This window comes from Bos indicus, chromosome 5 (assembly GCF_029378745.1).
Source record: "Bos indicus isolate NIAB-ARS_2022 breed Sahiwal x Tharparkar chromosome 5, NIAB-ARS_B.indTharparkar_mat_pri_1.0, whole genome shotgun sequence".
NCBI classification, from domain to species: domain Eukaryota; kingdom Metazoa; phylum Chordata; class Mammalia; order Artiodactyla; family Bovidae; genus Bos; species Bos indicus.
The window spans coordinates 29,298,899-29,314,604 of NC_091764.1; the positions used below are offsets into that span (position 1 = coordinate 29,298,899).

General features: G+C 39.7%; 1 protein-coding gene and 1 non-coding gene across 4 annotated transcripts in view; one reads left to right on the forward strand and one right to left on the reverse strand.

Moving 5' to 3' along the window:
* DIP2B (disco interacting protein 2 homolog B) overlaps positions 1 to 15,706 on the reverse strand; it is a 229,775-nt gene that overhangs the window by 28,317 nt on the left and 185,752 nt on the right. For all 3 annotated transcript variants that reach the window (XM_019960583.2, XM_019960582.2, XM_019960581.2), the window contains 5 exons: positions 15,355 to 15,491; positions 11,552 to 11,632; positions 9,371 to 9,498; positions 7,510 to 7,624; positions 4,161 to 4,362 (listed from right to left, as the gene is read on the reverse strand). In XM_019960583.2, the coding sequence (XP_019816142.2) occupies positions 4,161 to 4,362; positions 7,510 to 7,624; positions 9,371 to 9,498; positions 11,552 to 11,632; positions 15,355 to 15,491 (663 nt within the window). The remainder of the gene's footprint in view (positions 1 to 4,160; positions 4,363 to 7,509; positions 7,625 to 9,370; positions 9,499 to 11,551; positions 11,633 to 15,354; positions 15,492 to 15,706) is intronic.
* On the forward strand, positions 1,098 to 1,170 carry TRNAG-CCC (transfer RNA glycine (anticodon CCC)). The gene has a single exon. It is a non-coding gene; the product is annotated as a tRNA-Gly (tRNA).

Here is a 15,706-nt window from a genome sequence, read left to right on the forward strand (position 1 = left end):
AAACATTGTCTTCCCTGGTGCCAAAAAGGTTGGGGACTGCTGCTCTAGAGATAACACAGTTGAAATATGTGGGGGTGAAGTGTCATGATGTCAGAAATTTACTTTCTAAGAGTTCAGTCTAAGAAAAATAACAATTACTGAATTTAGGGGAATGTATATGGGTGTTCATTACAGTATTCTTTTAACTTTCCCATAGGCTTGACACTTGGGGGGAAAAAAGTAAAACCTCCCTTTCTCAAGAGAAAACAAGAGAAAACTCGCCCTTTCTCAATAACGCTAAGGCACTGTATGCCTTTCTTGATGGTCACTTAAAGACTAAGATTCTAATGTGTCAAACTAAGAAGATGGCTAAAACTTAACAAAACTTATTGCCAGCTGAGTTCTGAATAATGCTGATCGTATGCTTGGATTCATATTAAATAATGTTTATTGCCAAAATATGTTGATTATGAATGCACTGAAACAGCTGGGACAAAAACTACTTAAATCATAGAAACACTTTAAAATATTTGGGGAAGTTGGGTAGAGAGAATAAGGGAATTCTTTCACTGTTTGGCAACTTTAAGTGAAATTATTCCAAAATGAAAAGTTAAAGAAAAATTTTAAATTTGAAAAAAAAAAAAGAAAGAAAAAAACCATCACAGCTTAAAGGGTAAAGTACTTCCAATACTCTGCTGAACAGTTTTCATCTAGAAAGCATTTGTCCACTGAAATTTTAAGTATAATATGCAAAACTCTTTCCCAAGAGACTACTTAATAAGTCACAGATATATCCTGCTGGAGATAGCCTTTCTATATAGGTAGGACTCACAATGTATATGACTGTGTAAGCTGTCCAATCCTGGACTCACACTGTAAAGTTAATAAAGGCGTGACATTTTTTAAAAGTGAATTTTTCAGAGTAATTTAAAATGACAAAAATAATTCAGCAGTAAGTTCTTGAGGTCCTTCTGTGAACATTTCTTGAGTCCATGTACTCATAACATGCCTTCTTATTCTCCCCACAAAATTCTGTAAGTTTTCAGTGGCAAAGACTGCTGGTCATCAACTCCAATTCTATTCTCCTCTCTGCCTTAAAAACAGAACATCCAGGGACTTCCCTGGTGGTCCAGTGGCTAAGACTCTGCGCTCCCAATGCAGGGGGCCCAGGTTCAATCCCTGGTCAGGGAACTAGACTCCACATGCCACAGCTAAGAGTTTTCATGCTGCAACTAAAAAAAGATCCTGCATGCTGCAATGAAGGTCCAAGATTCTGTGTGCCACAACTAAGACCCAGAACAACTAAATAAAGAAAAAACAAACAAAAAACACAACCCCTGGTGTTTTGTTTTGGGGCTTTTGGGCCACACTGTGCAGCTTGCAAGATCTTAGCTTTTTCCTCAGGGACTGAACCCACGTCTCAGGAGTGAAAGCAAGGAGTCCTAACTGCTGGACAACCAGGGAATTCCCCACAACCCCCAGTTTTTAGTTGGGCAAATGCCTGAAAAAAAGACTGCATTCTTTATTTTCTGGCTGCGCCATGCAGCATGCAGGATCTTAGTTTTCTAACCAGAAATTGCACCTGTGACCCCTGCAGAGGAAACATGGAAGGACTATGTTCTTTAGTGTGGGAGGATAATACTTAAGGGTAAGTAATAAGTGCAATTTCTAGAAGATGTGTTTAAAGGGGAAGGTACTCCCTTCTTTGTCTTTTCCTCCTGCTAGCTAGGATGCAGAACTGATGGCTGGAGGTCAGGAGCTTAAATGAACCCTGAGGCAGTATGCTAAGGCTGGCTGGAGAAGATTGTTTTGTTTTCTTTTAAGTCTTCCTTGCCGTGATTAGATGAGCAGAGTATACACCCCTCTGTTCCACTGACTTTGGGCATGTCTGACTTGTTTTGGACAATAAAATGTTAGGAAACAAGAAGCAAACAGAAGCTCTAAGTATGCTTGTATGGTCTGGCTTGGCTTCTCGCTTCTGCCATCTGCCTTGAGGAAAATACGGCCCAGCTAGCTGCTGGTTGCCTGATGAGACACATGGAACAGTTCTGAACCCAACTTACAGTCTGGAGCCAAGCCAAGGCCAGCTGAGCCCAGTCAGGGTCAGCAGACCCACATTCCATGAGTGAAAACTAAATGGTTCTTACTTTAAACCACTGAGTTTTAGGGTTATTTGTCATGCAGCGTATCTGTGACAGCAGTTAACTGAGAACAGCGCCAGCACGGCAGGACAGGATGCTGGATCCACAGTGACTGAGGACCTACCATCCTAGCCCTGGACTGCCTAACTCTGGATTCCTTTCACCTGAGAAAGACATAAACTTTTCTCTTGGTTAAGCAGCTGTTACGCTCTTCTGAAACCTGCACCCAAAACCAGTCCTAACACTCCTTGTTCTTTATACAATAGCTTAACAGGAATTTCAATGAAATTTCTGTCCCTGGGCTGCCTTAACACCGTTTCGATCTTCTTCTTCCCCTCCTTTCCTTTCTTACTTCACTCCCATCCATCTCCACACTCCTGTATTCTTCTTAAAACTCCAACCTCTCACGCCATCCCCACATCATGTCTGCTCCATATATGTCTCAATTTTCAAGCCGCTTTGGTCTGACACATACGTGTTCCACTAAGATCTTAGCAGACCATCATGACAGCAAAAACACAGAATCCAAACATAACGCCTTCCTCAGACAGGTGGATGCTTTGCCTATGGGGGCTTATGAATAAACCTTTTATTTAGGTCTCATCATTTAGTAAAATTAGGTGAAATCCGGCTAGCAAAAGCAATGTTTTAAACATCTATTAATGCTATGTCTCTGAGTTGCATCTTTTAAGCATCTACTGACATAAAAGCTTTGTTAAAGGAATTCTAGATTAAATGCTATTTAAAATGGGATTTCACTCAAACAACAAATGAATGTAGGACTTCAGGATAACAGAATATATGATGGAGAAGGACTTCTATGTCTTCTCTATCAGATACTTAGGCAGGAAATATGAAAATACATCTTTTTATGTATTTCTTGATTAGTAATGTACAGGTTTCTTGATTCTAACTGCTCCTTTAGAATATTAATTTCCATAAACTCTTTTTTCCACTAGCAGAAACTAATAAATACTATATATACTTTAGCTCTATGCACACTTTTACCAAGGTAAGGTTACTTGGTGAGCCGACAATAATCTCTAGATAACCAACTGTGATACGATCTTCCAACGGCCAGACCACTGAAGTAATAACTACTAATATCCTAATAAAAATACTCTAGAGAGTCAGAAGCTTATCTTATATTTTATTATTGTACATCATATTTACTTTTCAGCAAAAGTAGTCTTAATGGAAATATAATTCAATTTCATACTTCCCTTTGTCTTCCTAATCCTCCACTTTTATGTCCTCTTCTCAACACATTTGTACACATGCTGATGTACACAGTGTGTTTCTGTATGTGTGTGTAAGTGTGTATGCAAGTGTGTGTGGTAGCAGTGGGAACTGTCAAGACCAGATTTTGGCTCTCATGTGTTTCCAAGCATACAAGAAACTAGAAGCTCTTGTTAACTTCTCATTTAAATGAAAAAATATCAATAAAACTTTCTGGCTTCATGTTGGATTAAATAGATATTTTAACATGACTGACCATCCATCAATTACTCCTGCCTTTAGTCTCCTTCTCAGTTAGCCCCATAACCTAGGTCTAACCTGCTATATGACTTTTGGCATAATTCTCAACTTCTCTGGACTTCACTTTCCATAGCTGAGGACAAAGCTTTAGGATCACATTATAAAATGTAAAAGTTAACTAGTATTTAGCTCTTAGTAAGCACTCAATAAATACAAGCTGTCTTATTGTCAGAACCTTGCTTTATAGGACTTGCTTTCTTTTCTTTTTTTTTTTTTTTTTTAGGACTTGCTTTTTTCTACCTCCCCCGGTGGGAATCTGATCACCTCGATCCCATGCCTTACATCATGGAAAATGGTGGCACTCTACTGAGAATTGTTCAGAAGACTGAGCCAATAGTAAACCTGGACAAGCCAGTTTACAAAAATCTCAATCCTCCATGCTTTTGGTCTGCTGATACTATTCTCGTGTTACTTACTTTCTAGAGAAAAAAATCACAGTGAAAGAATTCAGCCTCTTGAAGTTACAATTTTCACATCATGTCTTTAAAGTCAGCATATTACCTGGTTGCTTTTGCCGGGGTTTTGGCAAATTGGTCACGCACGTATGTGGGCACATGAGGATATTGCAAGGATGTAGCGATCCCTCCAGAAAGAGCTGTTTCGTCTGAGATATGTGGATCCCTCCCAGCGGAGTTTTGGGCAGTGTATTGGCAGGCACCAGAGCAAGACAATAAACCCCCACTTGATGAATGCTATCAATTGCCTAGAAAAATATGAAGAAAAATATTCAGTTAGGTTAATTTTGTAACATTTGGCATCCTCCTAACATTTCTACTATAGGGTTTTTCTTTTTCTCTTGATTCTCGGTCTAGAATCTGATAGATTATTAGGATCCCATAAATCTAAAGGTACCTAATCCTTCCAGCGACGGCAGTGGAGTGAAATCCAATCCAAATGGACAGAGGCAGATACTGATTTCCAAGCCTCAATGTGTTCTCTCTTGAGTGATAATGTCTAAAACCTACAAATTTGTTTTGGTTCTTTTAATATTTTAGATGTCCAACATAGCTCATTAAATAGAGGCAAAGTATTTCTAGTATGACCACAACAGAACCTCTGTAAGCAAGCCCTTGCTTAAATGGTTCACCAGGTTAGTGGGCATCCCATTTGCAAAACGTCTAGGTGAGGCCGCTGCACACTGAGTCCTGGAGGCCACCAGCTCTCGGGGTGCAGGGGTTCACCCCTGCTCCCAACTACCCAGCTGTGCACTCCCCGAGCTCAGCTGTGCCTGCTGCTATACCTTTCACACCTGCTGTTCTTGGTATTGCTGTTTATATAATTTAATTAACTACCATATCAAATGATAAAATATGAATGCAAAACAATACGAAGAGCTATGCTTTTGAAAGACTTATTAGAGGTGAGCTCCTAACAAACTACTGTTGATATTCATTGCAATGGGCAAGTTCATTCTAAAAGGCAAGTATTATGTATTCTAGTTTCTTTTCAAATACTCACGTTCTAGTCTAACTTGAAATGAAACCAGAAACTAAAGACAATGCATTTGGATGTAGTTTAGGGAAGTAAGCTGACCTGGAACTCAAACTGGTGTACTCAGAGGCACAGGCGTCTGCACTGAAGGAAAGCACACTGGTATACTTTGTGTTCAAATTTAGCAGTTGAAGCAGTTCTCACTGTTACAGTTTCCTGCTTCAATCGCCTTTGAAAACTGACTGCTCAACTATCAATACCAGTTCCAAACATACCATGTGAGAGGGTTCTTTTTTTATTATTTCTTTTTTTAGCATTACCATGCAGCATGTAGGATATTAATCCCCAGAACAGGGACTGAACCCCGGTCCCGCCACAGTGGAAGCACAGTGTCTTAACCACTGAACCACCAGGGAAGTCCTGAGAGGATTCTTTTGTATTACCCACAAGTCTTAATGAAGAGGAGATCTAGCCTGAGAAGAAGAATGGACCAAGAGCCATAAAAGATGGATTAAGCCCTTTTATTACAAAGGCTTAAGATGGCAAAGGAATAAACTTGAATTGCATATTCCTCAGACTATGCCACTAACCAACAGCAATAACTAGGAAATGGGAAGTCTGGAAGAGTTCCTAAGTCTCTGCTATCTTAGAATATGAAAATGTATCATGTGTGGCCTGGATTTTCCACTGAAAATATACCACCTGGGGACTTCCCTGGTGGTCCAGTGGTTGGGACTCTGGTTTCATGGCAAGGAGCATGAGATCAATCCCCGGTTGGGGAACCAAGATCCCACAAGCTGTATGGCCAAGAAAACAAAAACAAAAAAATACAGTACCTGGTAAGTCATTTACTGACCACCTTCCTTAGAAGGGGCTGAGTTAATTTATATCATACACAGACCTGGAATTAAACAACCTCTGGGCTCTAACCTACAGAACATATGGTATTCTTACTGTTCTTCTATGGATCCAAGAGCCCCAAGCTGAGAAATTACAAATAAGATAATGACCTCTTATTTCACACCCTAATCAAACCCAAAAATGACTTTAACAAAAACTTGGATTAGTGAGATAGCACTGCATCTAATTCTTACAGTTGCTTTCCAGGGGAAAATAACAACCTGGGGAATTTGCTTCCTATCACAGGAAAAATGCATAATTCACCACAAGAGTCTACCACTATTCCTCAAAATTCTTTCTGAATGAAACAAGCAGTGGGTTTGAAAATATGAACAGTATGAAAAAAAACTCCCTTAGCAAGTCTGGTTTTTAATCATCTTTCAGAGACCACCCAGTCCTACTTTCTTCCCTGCTTTTTTTTCTATCTAGTCTATCTCAGTAGATTCTCTTTCCTTTTTCTGATTTTCCACTACAAACAGCCTATGCTCTGCCAGCTGACAATTCAGAATCACAGATCCTGCAGACAGATGAATCTTACAAGTCGTCCAGTGCTACCACTCATCTCATGCTCACATCACTTCTACAGCTTTACTACTAGCTGGCAGTAAATAAATCCAAATGCCCCAAGCAGCCAAGTTACAGACACTGGGAACAACCCAATACATACAAATTGCCTGAGAAGGACAGTCCATGCTTCCTCTGGACCATCCATTCATCCAACAAATATTCTCTAAATTCTTTACTAGAGATTTTGCTTATGATGATTCTTATATTAACGATAATCACCATCATCTTTTACTGAATGCAGGCACTAAATATTTCATTATCTAATTACCACATCCATTAACCTTCCAATAGCTCTGAAGTACAGATAATTTTGTCCCCACTTTACAGATGAAGAAAGAAACTCAGTGAGGTGAAGCATGTGGTCTAAAGGCATTTATGTGGTAGGGAGTAGAGCTGGGATTCAAAGTATGATTCTAAACGAACACCAGGCTCTCTGCATCATTCTGGCCTGATACCCTAGAAACACATCTTTCCTATTGAGCCCAAATCTTCCTCCTTCCCTAGTGGTTTATTTCACCTAGGTCTCTAACTCCACAGTAAAGCTCCTTCAAAGTAAGAACAACAGCTCGTATCAGGCACCACTTGAGGCAAGTAGTAAGACTGTGGCTGCTGGCATGGGAACTAATTATGTCAAGCATGTGTTCCACATTTGGACAGTTAAAATGTTTGTGGGTAGAAAACACTTAGGTACAAAAGAGCCAAAGAACTTGCTGAGGCAAGTCAAATCCAATTGTTTTTGGCAACCTGAGCAGAAAAATATTTTGTGGTCCATGAGGAGGCATGCTATTAATGATCTGATTTTGCTAACATTACCCGGAATATCTGAGTAGTTACTGGCAGGAAAAGAAGGTGGCAACGTAACTGGTCCACTGAAGAAAATGCTTCAGCAGTGGCTGCTGCCACCTTTGACAGCAAAGCCAACCATCCCAACAGAGACCACAGGTGTGCTTACCTGTAGCACACGGCTCATCCACTGGAAACTATCTTCCTCGGAAGCGTCGGGTCTTTGTTCTGCAACCACCACGATGCGCTCATCATAAAATACAGACACAGAAAACACAGCAATTCTAAGAGAGACAGATCAAACACATCAGGACTCCCTTCACAATCAGTCCTATTTGCTTTGCTCAATTGGAAATACAGAGAGGAGACATGCCCATTGCACTGCCCAGGAATGAGTAGTTTCGAAAAGAAAACGTCACAATCATTACCATTGAAACGAGGACGCAAAAAACATGTACTAAGCACCACTGTCGTGAATGTTGGGACGGAGCAATAAATAAGACAAAGTCCCTGTCTTCGTGGAGCTTGCGTGTTGGAGACAGAACAAACAAATAAATATGAAATAATGTCATGTCGTGCTATACACTGGGGGACCGAGGCAGGGTGGGGGCGGAGCAGTGTGTGGAGGTGGGCAGCGCCTCCCTGAGGAGTGGACATTGGAGCAGAGACCTGAATGAGGTGAGGACGCGAGCCACGCCGAGATCTGGAGGAAGAGGTTTCCGGGCAGAAGGAACGGAAAGCGAAAAGGTTCTGAGGTAGGAACGAGCTTGGCAGGTTTGAGGAACAGCAAGAAGGCCAGTGTGCCTGGAGCAGGGTGGTGAAGCAGAAAGTGGTGGGGAGAGGTCAGACCTGCCCGGACGGTCACAGGGGACCTGGCAGCCAGGGGAGGGGTGCTCTGAGTGAGGTCTCCGCTCAAACGTCCCCCTGCTAGTGAAGCATCCCGGGCCACCACCTTCCCCTCATATAACCAGCAGGAACCCCCACCCCACGTGTCATTTTTGTCCCCATCACCAGCTCACGTGGTCGTGATATCTATTTCCCTATGTGGTTACCTTAACCTGCTCTTCCCCCAATGAGAGCATGAGCTTCCCGAGGGCAGACATGGTCTGTGTTGCTCACTGCCACACCCCGAGCATCTAAGCGGCACGCAGCTGGCAACCAACATACGCTTGTTGAATGAATGTGTGAAATAATGGGAAGGCATAGGAGGGTTGAGGATGCTGGCGTGCCTGACCGCCTCCCTTCCTTCCTTCCTTTCACCCACACGTATTTAATGAACACCGACTGCATGCGCTGCGTGCCGAGTGCTGGTGATGTGACTGTGACCAAAGACAGAATCTCAAAGGAAGCTACTCCATTACGAAAAACTACACATTTCAGGAACTGGTTCTCTACTCGTTTGATCAATTTTTCTTACTCTTTCAAAACCTAAGGGACATCAAGACTGCTTTAGACATATATCCATGACTGAAAACTACTGCAAAGGGTATCAATTACTCAAATATCTTTTCTTGCGTTATTATATAATCAAAGAAAAAAGGCTATTAGATAGCCTTCATATCTATAGCTATTAGATTGACTTCATCCATGGAATTTGAAACTAGCACTTATGTACTATGTAAATCTCTGCATTAAAATGGTGTAAGAATTTGGAGTCAAGTAAGAGAATAAACTCTTAGATGTAAAACTCCTACAGACTAGCACCTATCTCAATTAGACTGAATGGGGTGACTTTTGTATTGAAGGAATGTAGGAAGTTCAATGTTTCAGAATTCTCATCTGTCCTCATGACTCAACAAACAGTAATAATCAAATACTGAAATCAAAAATAAAAAACTAGAATATGGTTATCTTATTCCTCTCAATTACAGCCAAAGAACCAGACATTCTAAGATAAATAATGAAAGCCTGGTTTCTATTACACTTATTAAAAAACAATCTAATCTAGAGGATTTACAGAATATAACTCACACTATAGAGATTTTTAGATTTCACCGGAAGTGCTAACATCTGAACCTTGTACTACTCACCTTCCTCTGTAAACAGTCTTTATTGACTCAACAGCCAGTCCAGTAGCAACAATGTCATCAGCATTATGTCTTCGACCACTAACCATCAGTAACCCATCCATTTTCCCAACCACAAACACCAAGCTGCCCTGAAAGGTAACAGAGATTTATAAAATTTAAATAGTAAAACAGACATTTTACTCCCTGCCTTGAAATAAATCTTGAAATAAAATACCGTATTTTATAGATTCTAAGAAAGTGTTTGACATCTCAGAATCAGTGGCATCTTTTAATTAATGGGGTCTTAACAGTATATAAGATAACAATCCATTCAAATTCTTTCTTAGGGAAGAATTTTACTTTACTTTTGGCCACACAGAGTGGCATGTGGAATCTTAGTTCCTTGACCAAGGATCAAACCCATGCCCCTTGCAGTGGAAGTGCAGAGCCTTAACCACTAGACTGCTAGGAATTCTAAAAGACAGAAACTAGGATGCCAAATGAGCACAGTTCATTTCTCCAGTCAGGGATTATGTTATTAGTTCATCATCTTGTACTTATTCATGGAATCGATGCAGAGGAGAAAACTGTTAAGCCATTTAACACTGGAATTAGGAAGAGAGTAAAACAGTTCTAATGTCAGAATGAATGTCTCGATTCATATAAGTAATGTTTCCATCTGGTAAGATTAGAAATAAATTAATAAAGAAAGGTCTAAGGAATTATAACAGCCTCTCCTTTCCAATAAAATAAATGAGCTGCAGGAAGTCTGCTGTCAATGTCCTAAAAGCATCATTTGTATAAATAATTGTATTATTTATAATTTTTATCAATAATTTTCCCAGACATGTTTGCAATAAACTAACTTTTCTCATTCATTACAGAATTCCTAAATTTTTGGACCATTTACATATACTGAATTATCTAGTAATCATCTCCACTTGAATGTCACTCATTGATTCACTAAGTACAATGCAGCACCACACACTGATGAGGCTATGTAAGGAATAATCTCTAGTCTCAAGAAGCTACTGGTCCATCCTTCTGTCATCCCAGAAGACAAAAGAGAATCAGCCATTGCCAGCACAATCTGAAAGTGGACATAAATAAAGCGAGTAAGACAGTCACTGCTAGTCCTCCAACATCTGTTTCTCCATTTCTTTCATAGCAATAGGATTTCTAGCTGGGCATGGCTGACCTAAATAAAGACTGCGTTTCAGCCTCCTTTGCAGCTAGGTTTGGCCAGGTGACTAGTTCACAACAATGAGATATAAGGAGAAGTGTTGCTCAGCAGCTTCAGGGAATCTCTCTTAAGAGATAGTAGGACCGTCCTGCCTTATGGAATGCAGATGCGATGGCTGGAGCTCCATCTTAGACCTCAGCGGTGGAAGAGAAGCTAAAAGGAGCTCAGTTTTTGAGAATTTCTTGGTGCTAAGTCAAGACAGTAGGTGTAGATGTCTCTTTCTGGGAGAGTGATTCTCTTAGAGATATGCCCTCACCCCCACCATCCACCTATTAATGATGGGGAGGAAATAAAATAAAATTACATCTTTTCTTATACAACTTGAACTGTTAAAATGAGAAAAAGAGCATATGAAGGTAATCAAGAGATGGGAGGAAATATGTTGACTCAAAATAAAATCCAAACTTTCCATTATTTTATATAACGCCCTCCATGCTCTAGCTTCTGCCTTTCTCACCAGCTCATGAAGCTAACTAACAGTGAGCTCTTTGAGAATAGGTTTTGTATCCTAATTGTCTCTGTAAACCTAGGACCTGTAAATTCTATATGCTGAAAAACAAATTATTTTCTTTCAAAGAATTTTGTTACACCTGAGGCAGTACTGATAATATATATGAAAATGATTTGTACACTATTATGGTTTCCATTTGCTGTTGAACGGAACTTTTTCAGCACTCTTCTAACTTACTTAAATATATTAATCAAATCAAAGCAATGTACAAGAATAAGTGAAAAGAGTTTTGAAAGTAAAAAATAATGTCTTGGTTTGAAGGCATAAAATGAATCTGGGTAATGGAAGCAATAAGCATTACTCACTTTATGACACTTTTACAGAAACTGCTCTAAATATAAGTTAAGCGACCCTGGAATACTCTTGGACTAATAAGAATTTGTTCTGTGAACTAAAGTACAAATATTTGAATCAGGTGCACCAAAACAAACATGAAAACATCACTTACTGGCCCCACAAACCCCAACAATCCCGACCGGATGAACGGTACGTCTCCAACAGGAGAGCCGGCAGAATTCACTGGAATCACCTAAAAGGCAAAAGAAAGTGAAAACGTTAGCTTAAAAAAAAAGAAGCATTTAATTTTTTAAATGTCTTTTAAGAACTTTTAAACAGTAATACATGCTTGTTGAAAACTAAAATTATATACATAGTGAACCCAGGAATCCTACCGCCTTAAGAGATAACAAACATTTATAATTTGTTGTTTATCTCTCTAGACTTTTAAGATTCATAGAACAATATATTGAGACTTTTTTTAAGGGATCATAATACACACTGTTTTGTAACTTGCTTTTTTCACGTATTATGTGTTTCACATAGTGTATGTATTTTGGATCCCTTTTCAAGTTGGTAATAGTAAATCTATCTCCCTTCGTATAAGAATTCTATAATATACCATCACAGTGGTGATGACATAACATAGTGTGTGGAGTCAGATAAAAATTCAATGTCTGGCTTTGCCATTTACTAGTCATGTGGGTCTTGAGGAGGTGCCTACATTTCTCTAAACCTCAGTTTCTTTGGCTATAACTCGGAACTCCCAATGCCTCTCACAGGCTTAGGGTAAAGATCAAGGGAATGTAAACAGATTTGCAGACATCAGCACAGTGCCTGGCCCAGAGTCTGTACTCAAGAAACCATCAGACTTAGGACTATTAGAATGTAACCAGTCTTTCTGGCTAGGTAGGTCACTCTAATTTTTCACTATTACTAACCGTGCTTTATTGAATACTGCTGTACCTATTTCTGTGCATTTGTACAAAGGCCATCAGTCTTTTCAATTTTAACAGGCTGTCCTACAAAACCATCATAGCAATTTACACTCTACCAATATCATATTAGAATGCTTTCTCTATACTTTGGCTAATATATGTTAACAATTTTCCCAAACTTTGCCAATCTGGTAGGAAAAAAAAAGAAATCCCACTGTTACTTTAACTGCATTTCTTTATTACTAACACAGATGAATTTCTTTTCCTTTGCTTATCAGCCATTTGTATTTCTTTAATGAATAGCCTAGTCAGGTCTCCTGTCTATTTTTTCTATTTGACTGGATGTTTCCCTTTAATTTTTAAGATTTCTTTCTTTTATATAGGGAATAACTATAACAAGACCTAACATTTATTAAATGCTTATCGTGTGCCAGGCACAGGTGTAAATACTTTAGAAATAATCAAGAAAACCCTGTGAGACAGAATATTTTCATTTTGCAGATGAGAAAGTGAGGCATGGAGAGTTTCATTTGTCTCATATCAATAGTAAGTGATGACAATGGAAAATTAGTTATTTGTATTCATATGTGTTACAAAGTTTTTCTCACCAAAGCTTTTTTTCCTTGGTCACACCAAGAGCTTAATTCCCCAACTAGGAGTTGAATCCGGCTCTCCACAGTGAAAGAGAGGTGTCCTAACTACTGGACCAGCAGGGAATTCCCTACCAGTAGTTTATTTTTAAAACTCACTTTTATCTTCTAACCAGCCATTTTTAGATCTTTTTCTAGTGAAGTATTAACCACACTAGAAAATTCTCATAGGGTTTAAATGTAAAAATGCAGTAAGAAAAATATTAGAAAAATTTTAATCTGCAAAATCAATGCAATAGTTTTCTTCTTTTTTGGTTAGGATTTTTATTCCACTTCACTGTCATTAAATTCCTACTGCAGATTTCAAAATTTCTTCATCACTATGGACCTAGAAGCTTAGTATTAAATCTGAGAATTTTGGCTAGGCACTTGCCCTCATAGGGGAACATATTAAAATATTATTAGTAACTTCAAACACTGCTTGAGAATCTTATTTAGTGCAATGAAGAAAAACTCAGATGGAAACATATGTAGTCCAAGCACTTAAGAGAGAAATAAGGTGAGATTGGAATTAGTAAAATGTATATACCCTTAGCAAAGATAGTCGCCTGTGAAAATAAGCCAAGAGAATGGCAGTGAACATGTGCTTTAAGAGTTTATGAATTGGTCACAACTTGTTTTTTGCTTTGTTTTCTTTTGTTGTTGTTGTTGTGGTCACAACTTTTGAAGGTAAGCCAAGAATGTAGTAGTGATGATGATGATGATGGTAATAAAAGATGGTATTAAATTTAATTTAGTAATAAATTACTTAAAACAATTTTTAAATATTTAATAATTTCTATCATATCATTTTAGGCTGTGTAAACATAGATGATGGAACCTTTTTCAGCCACCACACCACACATAAAGATAAGATTCTCCTGCCATTTACACCTATTATTACATAATTACATGTGCTGATTTTTATATGGGATGGCAGACAGATGTGCCATACCATAGTGAGACTAAGAACCACTTGTCTGGATTAACAGCAAAGTGAAAGTGTTAGTCGCTCAGCCGTGTCTGACTCTTTGCAACCCCATGGACAGTACCCTGTCAGGCTCCTCGGTCTATGGAATTCTCCAGGCAAGAATACTGGAGTGGGTTGCCATTCCCTTCTCCAGAGGATCTTCCTGACCCAGGGATCGAACCTGAGTCTCCTGCATTGCAGGTGGATTCTTTACCATCTGAGCCATCAAGGAAGCCCAAAGGGGAAGCTAAAAGAACTGAAAACCGGCAGTGGTCATATAAACCCTGTTTAATGTGAAGGGAACATGGCCCACAAACTGGAGTTCTCTGTTCCCTAAAAGGAAGCCTGAGGCAGGTTAATCCCAGTTAGGAAATACAGACAATTAATCATGCCTGTTCTGATTTCCAGGCTCACCAGGCAGACTTTCATTACAATTTGGCTTCACATGCAGAACTGCCTGCAGAAAAATGATGCGCTAGTTTCACTGAAAAATGAGCTATTTGAGGAGTTTTGGGTTTTTCCTGACGTACCACAAGCATGGAAAATGGTGCCAGACACGCAGAAGGCACTCAATAAATATTTCTCTCACTGAAAGACTGAATAATCAGAGCAATCTGCCCCTGTGACAGACCAGGTTTTCATTTTTCATTAGGAAGCTGGCATTCCAATTTACATCCATCTATTTTTTTGTAATTAATTTTTATTGGAGCACATTTGCCTTAATACATCAGTCTTGACAAGCTTGGCTAACCTGAGTCTACTCTTGAAAGATGAATCCATTCTCACTGCACTCTCAGAATTAAACCTTGGGGCTTACAGGACTTTCCTGGTAGTCCAGTGGTTAAGAATCCACCTGCCAATGAAGGCGACGTGAGTTTGATCCCTGGTTCGGGAAGATTCTACATGCCATTCTAAGCCCAGGAGTTGCAACTACTGAGCCCATGCACCCTAGAGCCCATGCTCTGCAACAAGGGAAGCCACGACTATGAAAAACCCAAGCACTGCAAGTAGAGAAAGCCCATGTGCTGCAATGAAGACCCAGAGTAGCCAAAATTAATTAATTAATTTATAAAGCTCAAACCATGGGACACTGACTAGGGTGTTTCCGTGAGGACTCTTACTTTTTAAGAGATAAACAAGAACACTTTCTGCGTGCCAGGTGCTGGTCTAAGCACTCTATAAACATTAACTCATTTGGTTCTCACCAACAATCCTGGGGTAGATACTATGATTACTCAATTTTAAAGAGAAGGAAAGTAGGCAGAGAGGTTAAGCAGTTCACCCAGGGCTGGCTAGGCCGTGGCTCTCAGGGCTGGAGCCCGAGCACCCGGCCTCTGGAGCACATACTCCCAACTGCTACATGGTCTATTTCCCATCAGCCAGCTCAGCGGCCATAGCTGACCCTACATTCTCCCCATGCAACGTGAACATCAAGTACCTCAAATGTGTTTTTGGTCACCCCAGCAAGCCCAAAGTACATCATGCCTCCTGTCCTGGAGCTGACACAGATTTCTCCAATTTCATCTGTTTTGCAGAGTTGAGGAGGTCCATCGGGTTTCACAATGCACATCATCCCTAGGGTACAGAAAACACAGTCAAGGAACAGCCTGGAAAACCTTCACAAAAACAGCCTCATCCTAATGAACCCAGGAAAGTTTCCCATTTATTGAGCAGCATTAAGTTAGAATACCAAACAGGAATGTTAAAGAGAGACCTGACACTGTATAGGTATATCGGAAATTTCCATCTTTTGGTCCTGAAGGTAATTTTTTAAATTCAGCAAACAAAAC